Source organism: Neopelma chrysocephalum, unplaced genomic scaffold, assembly GCF_003984885.1.
Source record: "Neopelma chrysocephalum unplaced genomic scaffold, ASM398488v2 Primary Assembly neopelma1_43, whole genome shotgun sequence".
In the NCBI taxonomy this organism is placed as follows: domain Eukaryota; kingdom Metazoa; phylum Chordata; class Aves; order Passeriformes; family Pipridae; genus Neopelma; species Neopelma chrysocephalum.
The window spans coordinates 9,380,592-9,391,183 of NW_020897702.1; the positions used below are offsets into that span (position 1 = coordinate 9,380,592).

Here is a 10,592-nt window from a genome sequence, read left to right on the forward strand (position 1 = left end):
AAACAGGTAGTCAGCAAGTTCAAATTCTCCAAATTAACCTTTTCTTTTTTTCTCCTTCTAAGCCATCTGCAAGTCAAAAATATTAAAACTTTTGGCATGTACTGGCACAACCATATATAAAAACCTTAACATAAACCTGCAAGGACTATGTTATATTCTATGCAGTGAAAAGTTTTGATTCAATGGCACCTACTAGCCTTTCATTATATCCAGACAGCTAGTTAACATGTATATTTTAATAAAGTCTGGAAACTTCAGCTACATTGTACAATGGCTATCAAAATGCCTAAAAACCTGCCTCTCAAATAAAAGCCAACACAGACCATATCAAAGGCCTCAGTTCAGCATAGCATTTATGCATGCTGTAAGCAAGTAAGCTGTGGAACTTAAAAAGTCAACATTTATATGCCAGGTTACACAAATGCCTCTATAAGAAACTATTTTCCTTTAAGCAAAGCCTTAGTGGTGTAAATCACTTCACTAAAGAAAGACTTTATAGATTTTAATTTTTTTTCTTTACAAACATTTGTCGTGATTTTTTAATATTTTTTATAAATATTACAACAACCCCCTCTTTTAAATCCCTTATTACAGACAACATCTTTTGCTACATGTTTTACAAACAAAAGAATTTCCTTTGAATCTATTGACAAATTCAGTTGTCTTGAGGGAAGCCTATAAAACTGGACAGTTAAGCTCGCTGAGTCAATAGCACAGATATTTGTGGTAGGCCATACATATGGCTTATTTTAAAGCCATCCATGAACATGTCAGCACAGCACTGAAGCTACATAGGCAATTTTTTTTTTCCTCGGGAATTTCTTATGGAAAATTCTGCCTTAAAAAGTTTTCAAGTGGAAGAAGATTCCATAAGTACTGTTAGATAAACAAAGATAATGCTGTGTTATGGGTTTTTTTAATATAACACAAAAAACACTGCCCACCCCATATTCAAGCACTGTGAGAAAACAATGAACCAAGGCAAATGCTCAAGGCCAAGTCTTGTTTTTATCAATAGAAGTTTGCAGGGTAACTGTGATCTCTGGAAAATCACAAAATTTCAAACAAAAAACCAATGCATTTCAATCCAATGAAAGTCAGAATTATATGGTTATTTTTCTAACAATATGAATAGAAGTTATGGAACCTTAGGAACTTACTGCTTGTGCCTGTTTAATAAAATCAAGGATGTCTTCCTTCAGAGCCTGGTGGATTTTTGCTGGACCTTTATCATCCCATAAGCAAACTGCATGTACATCTCTAGAAAACAATTTATCCACCTTTTAGTAACAGCTACTCAGATTTTAATGTTGTAATGTATGAGGCTTAAACAGTCATAATTTCAGTATGTCTAAGAAATTAATACACTTGTTATGTATCTTTGTCAAACAGCATACAGTTAGATCCCAGTGACATATGCAAGAAAATGTGTGGGGAAGAGACTGAGGCTTTTAAGGAAAGTCCTAGAAGCAAGTAACTGCAACCTATCGAGGAGAAAGGCTGTGGTCAAGAAGGAGATATACAAGACAATTCTATTTTCAGTATCTATTCAATAATCCTTACTGAATTAAGGACAATTTTTAAACCTTTGCTTTGGCAAAGATAGAAATCACTTGCCAGTAGCAGTATTACTACTCAACCCATGCTATTCTAAAATACTCTCATTAACATGCAGCCTTCACTGACAGTTTCACAATCCAAACGCTGAAACATCCTTGTGCTACAAACGAAACAGACCTTCTTCAAGAGAAACTTGAACTCTGAGGGATCAGGTAATTTAAAAGATGATTTAACTAGTTTAATAAGATCACTTAAACATTTCATGGCAGTGGTAGCATTTTAAAGTGGAACCTTACTGCAAAAAAGCTGCCAAACAGAATCGCAAAGCCAAATTCTATTACTGAGTTCTAATCAACACTCAAGTACGATTTTTTTCTACCTGACAGCCCAGCAAGTGGAACTCATTCCATAATGAAGACTAAATAAAGCAAGTTACACTCCTACCCATACATCATATACAACATCATATACAACATGGCCTAGGAAGCCTTTTTTTGATTCATTACTGTCCTCTGGTTCTTCTGCCTTTCATTAATAAGGCCACATCTTTGCAGAAAAGCAACCGTATAATCTAAAGTTATTACTTTGTTCCTATTAAATGAATACACTTATTTCAACAGAAAAGCAGCTTTTTTAGTTTAACTGAAAAGACAAAACTTGCAAGGTAAAAAGTTCCTTTGACACAGATCAAAGGTGCAGGTCTAGGATTTACAGAGCTCTACCTAACAGGTGAGACTTCCACAACGTTCATGTGCAGAAAAGGTGTTACCGCATTTAGAATGCCACTGTTTCCTGAGAGCAGTGAAAAAAAATCAATACTGGATAATTATACTCAAAGGGCAAGTAGAAGACACCTACAGATTTTGAATTTTTATTAAGAAGTTTAACAAAGCACTGTCCAAAAATATGAACCTAGGACAATGGCTTCCTTTCCCTCAACAGCCTTATTTTAGCCATAAAGGTAATAAAGTTCTATTCAATAATTCAGCTACAAGAAAAATAATAAACAGAAAGTTTCAATCTCAATGCAGAATTATTGAACTAGTTATTAATCATTAAAGCAATGACTCAGAACTGAATTTTTACCTTAACTACACCATGTTTCTGGCAACTACTATAGCAGACACATCCTAAGAGATTAACAACCAGTACATGATAAATTACTGTTCCTTTTGGTTGGCAGAAAAGCATGACAGATGCAGTAAGATGGGTGTAAAAAGAGCCACTACACCATCCTCATCAAAAAGAGCAATAAAGACACAGACTGCAACAAGACTGCATTTAAATAAAAACTACTTTTGTGACAATTTTAAAAGCAGGAGAGTCTACAGGTTTAAACTACAACTGTATTTAAGGGAAAAAAACTCCATTGAGACAAAGATTATTTTAGATATACTTCCAATATATCTTTTGTAAATCACTTCCATATTACGTTGGCAAAAATCAAATGATGATTTTTACCAAAAAAATCATCACCTAACAGGAAGCCACTTCTGGTTTTTTGAAAGGAAGAAAATGGCAGGGTTTACAGAAAGTACATTAATGCAAACATTGTCTGAAAAGTATTATTATATCATTCTTAGGGTACAAAACTATTCAAATTATACCAGTTAAACTGCACCATCCAGCTACTTCAGTAGTATTCTTCAGTTATTTTAGAAGAAAGCCATTCAAATCAGAATAATGTAACATTCAGCAAACTGCCTTTAACGAACTTACTGACAAAGCAATAAACATTTTCTCTCTAATTCTAAGAATAAGTTTGTGGGCGGGTACAAAACTTAACTTACTATGGTCAGCTGAAGTCAAAAAGATCTGCTGTTCTTTCACCATCCTATTCGCAAAGACCTGAATCTCAGCAAAACTCTACTTTTGCACATTTACAGTGATGTAGGCATACTTATCACTTAATAAAACTCCAGTAGTACTTTTGTTCTGTTTTTCCATACAGTCTATGTCATATGTGACTTCTGTATCAGGAGCAGTACATGTATTCCCATTATGTAGAAGGATGTAAGATATTAAAAAATTACTTACGAAAACAGATCAAACCACTGCTGTTTTGTGACAGACTCTTGACGAAGCAGTTTCAGAACGATAGGGCGCATGAAATCCCATTTGTCTTCAAACTGAAGTGAACCTTTATTCTAAAAGGAACAAAAAAATATTGTTAATAAACCAGTTTCTTATTTAAAGTTATCTTGAAGGATTGCAGTTTCTACAGTTAACAAAAAAATATTTTCTTCTCAGAGGTGTCCTTCCTAAGCTAGAGCTGAACAACAGCTGAACAACACTTTTCACAGTATTACTTTAAAAAGTGAGAGCTATTTTTTGTTTCAAAGAGAAACAGACTGCCAACTTCTTCATTTATTCACTGCATTAGCTACAAGAAACAAGTTCTAGTAAGTGTTCTTCAGATGTAAATGGAGTTATACAAAGACAACATGAATGATACTTGGGTCAGCTTCTCTGTCACAGCAAAGATAGATGCAACAAAAGTCACAAGGCACAGTTGCAAACCCATCTTGAATAAATTACCCTGATCAAAATGGCAGCCAGGAATCAGGAATTGTACCTGTGGATGCTGCCATGTACCCTTTTTCTCTCACCGTGTATTTGGCATCAGCAGTAAAGAGGGAGGAAGGAAACAGAGTAACACAGGAGCTACTGTATGACAGACTCCCTTCCTGCGGCTTAACTGGCCATAGGCATTCTGAGGGCCAAGAGTACAGCTGGTGCAGATAAAAATTATTTACACCATGCTGAAAAGTCTAATCCAAGGTGGATTTTTCGAACTTACAATAAAAACTAAGAGGCAAGCTAAAGAAATGAAGTGCTTCCACATAATTCTGATTATTCTGAAAAATCTCATCATAGTATACAGACTAACTTCTATTATTTAAAAAACCCACCAAAACCACAACAACTTTGCAAGAAAAACAGCAGTTCTACTGCATATGTTGTTATCCTATTTGCTTACAGCTCCACATTTTAAAAAGAAAAACCTGCAATTAAAAAGCTATGTTGATTGGGAGTTCTGTGGTTATCTGAAGTGTTATGTTCCAATGCACTGTTTACTTTTGAACAGATCATTGTCTTGGTCAGCGATACTACACTTGACACAATTCCCTTCAAATACAGCAAATAATACAGTCTAACTACTTGAAATTCTGACAAGTGCACTGTTCTGTCACTAACATCTCTTCAGATACACAAGCATAAGCAGCACACCACGTTCCCTCAACCATCTCCTTTTGATTAATTTCTACATGGAAGTTTACAATTAAAACTGTTATTTTGTATTCAGAATAAGCACAGTTTGGTAACTGTATCCCCTGGTGCTCTTAAGTGCAAAGATACATCTTGAAGCTATAAAGATGCAACAGGCACCACAGTAACTATTTTTAAAGTAACAGCACCTGGAGGCCTCACAGCATTATCAAACAACTGTGGTGGTACTGAATATGGCTTTCATGGAAGCAGCCCCTGTTGATAAAGTCTGTAAATCTCTCAACATAAAAAATAGAAAAATAAATTGTTTTCAAATTCAGAGAGACAGTTTTGCCTATTCTTTCCCACTACAAGAAAAAAAAGTCATTTGAATACATAATCTTTGAAAATCACCAACTACATGCTTCCCCCACATAGAGCTAGCTTTACAATTATTCCCTTAACTTTGATGTGTTGCTCTAATCTTTCCCAGTCCTGTGAAAATTATTAGTTTTTACTTGCAGATACTTCTGTTTCAAGTCCCTCTTTGCAGGATAATGAACTTGAAAGACCAGCTACTGAACAGTTAGAAGTTACAGAAAGGACACTATAAAGTACGTAAAAACAACTTCCACATAAGTTTTCCATTGGCGTAAAACTTCAGAGTAGATCCCGTAAGTTTTCCAGAAGAAGTAAAAAAAAAATCTGTTCTGCAATTTTTGAGAAGTGTAATTCAACCCTTCACTGAAAACAGCTGAAGATAAAACCTGAATGTTCTATCTTTGTGAATAAGATTAATTTCATTGTAAAACATGGTGTGCAGGGGGGAGATTGCAAACACAACTGTTTATACGATTTAAACTGTGAATACTTACTTAAAAGGAATTCCTCAAACAAAGCTTGTCCTGAAATGTCAGAGAACTTTAGAACTTTGTTTCCTATACATAGAAGTAAATTTTTTCCACATTTCCTCCTTTATTCTTTAATTAAACAGAAGAGGAAATAAAATCAATGGATGAAAAATCCCAACGAAAGTACTCTAAGTTCAATAAACAATTCAACATCATCTAGGTAGATTCATGCTTCCATGACGTTACACTTTTTTACTGAAATTACAAGAAGAAAGTGTGCATTAAATACCACCTACGGTGTGTCCTTCACATTCATTAATTCTACCCTTACAAGAAGACACAAATTTTACAGTAGAAGAGAAGGTCAAACAGTGGTAATTCTTAGTTCATACCAAAGTCACACATGCAATTTCTGAGCAGTATTTCCTGGGCAGTTTTTCCTTCTTAGCTTGCCTCAAACCACAGTTCCCATGGAAAGGTAAGCAGGACAGTAAGGCATAATACCTTGGACAAGATAAAATTACTCCAGTTATCAAATCTTCTCTGAAAACATGGGCTACAATTGAGAGCCAGACCCTGGCTAAGTAGCCATTCTAGAGTTTAAAATTTAAAGCTTTGAAAAATAACTTATGAAATAATTTTCTCAAAAGTCATTTCAATTAATTTGTTCATAGAGATTTAAAGTTCCATTTTAACACTACATTTTACTTGAAGAACATACTACTTTATACCCTATATTGAAATATGTCCTCCAACTTTACTCTTCAAATGTACTTTTCCCTGTTCTTTACTTTTATGGATAAGCACTTAGACATAATAGACATAACAAGGCAAAGCAATACCCCAAGACCTCCATGTTACTGTCCCTCTTACCCTTGAAATGTCGATTCGGATATTCAGCTCTCTTTGCTGTGTACTGTCTATATTTCAGGACACATAGAAATTCAGCCCTCATCTCTACCAGATGCTCTGGACAGAACTGTAAGAAAAGCAAGACCCTCTAGGTCTTACTGTACATCTTATCTACATATGAGTAACATCATTGCCTTTACTACTTCATTGTTTTCAGACAGCAGGTATATTAAAGCTAGTTCACAGAGGGATGAAGTGGGAAATATGACGTCATAGACTGGAATAAACACTGTCTGATTAATCTCTGCTACCAGCAGCTCTAAAAATCAGTGTAATGATTGTAACAAGTTCCTATTCAAAGCAGGAAAGTAGCCAAAGGGAAAGCTTTTCTATGTAACTAACTAGCGTGCAACATTCCCCTGCTTCTTAAGGATATCCTAAATGGAAATAGCCAGGAAGAAACAGAAAAACTTAAAAATACAGAGCTGGAAACACGTACTTCAAGTTGAAGAATTCAAAAATTTCAGATGTGTTTCTAGTTGTCATTGACAGCTGAAACTGATGCAAAGGTAAATAACGTTTCTTATTTTGTTTAAGTCCATGGAAAATTTGTTGCTTCCTTTGCTGCTTCTCTCCTAACATCAGGCTTACGCTGCAGTTCATCTTGCAAGGACAGACTCCTGCATTTGCTGGCAGATCTGCCAGCACGGATACAGCTACAGGTTTTCTTTATGCTGCAATAAGTGGGGATACTTTCTGTTCCAGAAACTGCAGAAAAACTCAAATGTCTTCATGTCACATGGGTGAATTGGTTTAGACTTTGTCACTGCAAAGGGAACAAACTACAAGTCTGGCACACTCCCTGAATGAAGTATCCCACTTTGAAAGTGTCACAGTCACATGTATGTTGAGACAAAAACCTCTAGGGGACTATCCTAGAAATGGCTCAGCCATCTACTGAAAGCAAGCCACCTCCTCAACGAGGGAGAGCACATTTGCTACAGGTAGGGCAGGCACCTCCACCATGTAATGGCTCTTACTAAGTGCTTAAATATTTCCAGGATTTAGCATGTGATTGGTCATTCTAATTTTTGCATTTAAAGAAGGCTCTCACAAAAGAAAAGAAATTACAATTAGGAAAATTATGCACTAGTGGAGTTTAAATGATGCCCTTTAAAATTACAACAGCCAGTCAGATTAGGATTCAGCTAGTATTTATTACTAGAATAAGAAAAGAATATTTCACTTCATTTTCTCAACTATGCAGAAAGTTGAATGAGGATGGGGGAAAAGAAGAGAAAATGCTTAGTTCCTGTTCATGCTGGCAAAACCAAGACCTGTCTATACCCAATTTATGCAGGCTTATTTGGAAAAGCTATGGAAAAACCTCACAGATTTTAACACCTCTCCTTTCTTACCCTGGGATTTACTGTGCCCAGATATCGCTTTTTTCCCATTAAACATGAAAGCAGAAGTATGTTGCACACCCTCAGATGGCACGAGGCACTGCCAATCAACACCAACCTGGAATCAACAGTTTGCTTCTCGGAGAGCACTCTCATGAGTGGGATTTGGGAACAAAAGACCTTACCTAGTTCCAGTTCTTGCACTGGTTTATTTTGCCATGATAAACAAAGCCAAATCACCGTATAATTTTTCCTTCTGTAATGCAAGAATCATACTTAATACTGTAATCAGAAAACTTACTAATTAGTAAGTTATTGTGCTTAATAACACTTTGACTGACAAAAAAGGCCTGTTTTAGAATAGGTATCTCTGCAGCATTTTTCCTAAAACACACTGTGTATATATATCTTGTCAATATAAAATACTGGTGATACAAAGGCCAGTTGCAAAAACATGACTAGTCAACATAAAGACTTCACTTTGGCAAGAGTCATCTCGCAGAATCAAGGCCTTTGACTCTATTTTCACTTACTGTACACTTATCACTCTTTCAAAATAGCTCAAGTGGAATGCTGACAAAACTCATAGGCCTACGCTTCTTCTCTCTACTACGGGCTATATGACCACATCTCATCAAAGCACACATCAGTCTTTCCAGAAAACCTCAAATGTACAGCAAAGAGATGGTCTAAAATATTAACAAGTAGACAAAACTGCCCAAGCCTTGCTCTAAACACATGCTTTTCCAAAAAAAGGGCACTTCTTCTTATGGGACATTATTTTTTTCACCGCTGTTCTTGGATTCCTCAATTTTAAATTTTAAAGTATTTTTAAGTATTATCTGCTTAGATATGTAACCCCTTTTAGGCATAAAAATATACAGAAATTAATCAAAATTAATTTCAATTACATTTCAATTTCAAGGAAGATTTTTTAAAAATATATCTTTTTAATACTGAAACATTTTTTTGGATACCAGGAAGAAACAAGGTGATCAATTATTTCTCATTTCTTCACACTCAGTGTCTCAGAATAATAAATACAACCAGCAGATTCAGGCCAAATCTATACATCCAAACGAGGTCAGATTGCTCAAATGCAAGCAGCACTTCTTCGGGACCATCTTTAAAAACAACATATAGTGCTGAACACATGATCATGCCTATATTTATACGTGTTTTCAGTTGCTAACTGCTCGAGTTAAGCAGATAGCCTTCCCAAGGCCTTTCACACCAGTGGAGTTAACTGGTGCTATAGAAACACTGGAGGTACTAGTAATAGTTGTTTCAAGTAGGCCTGTCTTCCCTGTGCTGGCATGGCCTCAAAGGCCATGCAGTCTTCTCCTCATACATACCGCAAATATCAGGACAGGCAGTCCTGAGCTCAAACACTCGACTGTCCTACCGAAATCTTCCGTTCCAACCCGCAGCAGCTTGGGGTGACTGACATCTGCCATCAAACGCCGGGAAAGTGCCTGAAAACATCTGACTACAAAAGCAAAGCTACTTAACGTAAGCGAAAGGCCTCCGGGAGTTTTCCTTCGCAGGAAAACTGCTGTTAACAAAAAAGCTGGAACACGGTGGCCACCCCAATAACGACACCTGCCCACAGCGAAGGCATTTTCCAACTCTTTTGTTCAACTTAAACATTTTCCATACACTCGAGTCTTCTTAAATAAACAAAGGGAAGACACTGTGCCCTGTCTAACTGCACGACGCAACGCTGTTTCCCAACGAGGCGTGTTTGGGAAAGGAGAGTCGGGGGGAGGGAGCAGGGTGCTGGCAGCACCCGCAGCCGCCGGCGGGGCCGGGCCGGGCCGGGCCGAGGCCGGCAGCACCAAGGCCGCTCACCTGCGGGAGGGCCCAGGCAGCGGCAACTCCGGGCAGCGGCACCGCGACCCGACCCCGGCTCTGCCCTGCCCCGGTCCCCGCCGCCCTGCCCGGCCCGGCCGCCCCCGCCACCCGCAGGGCCGCCCGGCCCCGCCGCCTCCCGCCCTCCCGCAGGGCCTGGCCGGGCCCCGCTCTCACCTTTAAGAGATTAGACGTCGCCATGATCCCCCCCGCGAGGCCTTCCCGGCCGGCGGCGGCTCCTCTGCCCGAGCTCGGCTCGGCTCCCCCCGGCCGCTGCCGCTTTACATGGCCCCGGGCCGCCCTCCCGCCCGGCCGGACCCGCGGCGGCGGCAGCAGCAGCGGCGGCGGCGGCCTCAGCGTTGGGCTTCTCTGCCCCGCGGCGAGGCTCGGGGAGCTCGACAGCGCTGGGACCGGCCGGGCGCTCCGCACGCAGCCGCCTCTCAGAGCCTCATGGCGGCGTCCGCCCGGGCGGCGCTCGGTGGCCGCGGCTCCATGGAAGGGGCCGGGCCCACATGATGCGGCGCCGGGAGCGGCCCCGCCGCCCAGCGGGCTGCGGGCCCCGCCTGCAGCGCCCCCTGCCGGCCCACCGCCCGCACGGCCCGGGGGAGCGCGCTCGGACGGGAGCCCCGGCGCGGCGGAGCGCCCTGGGTCGTACAGACAGAAATAACTCGACTTCTGACTAATTAACCAACTAACTAATCAATCCCGGCCCGCCCCGCCGTCCTGTCCCCGCGGGTGCTGCGGCACCGGCCCCCCTCACGCCCGGCCGGAGGGAGCGGAGAGCGCCGTGGGCACAGCACCGCACGGGCGCTCACTTTGCCAAGCCAAGTCGCTGCCCTACACCCGATCCTCGGCTAAGCAG

At 40.0% G+C, this 10,592-nt stretch overlaps 1 protein-coding gene across 2 annotated transcripts in view; it reads right to left on the reverse strand.

Annotated features, from left to right (window-relative positions):
• CUL5 (cullin 5) overlaps window positions 1–10,034 on the reverse strand; it is a 32,391-nt gene extending 22,357 nt beyond the window's left edge. Inside the window, exons 1-4 of one of the 2 annotated variants that reach the window (XM_027677283.1) lie at window positions 9,482–9,515; window positions 9,235–9,368; window positions 3,598–3,707; window positions 1,161–1,260 (exon numbers count right to left, since the gene is read on the reverse strand). In XM_027677283.1, coding sequence (XP_027533084.1) covers window positions 1,161–1,260; window positions 3,598–3,707; window positions 9,235–9,368; window positions 9,482–9,500 — 363 coding nt within the window. In that variant the 5' untranslated portion in view covers window positions 9,501–9,515. Of the gene's footprint in view, window positions 1–1,160; window positions 1,261–3,597; window positions 3,708–9,234; window positions 9,369–9,481; window positions 9,516–9,907 lie in introns of those variants that run through there. The other variant, XM_027677284.1, reaches the window with a different exon arrangement.
• Window positions 10,035–10,592: the final 558 nt, after the last annotated feature.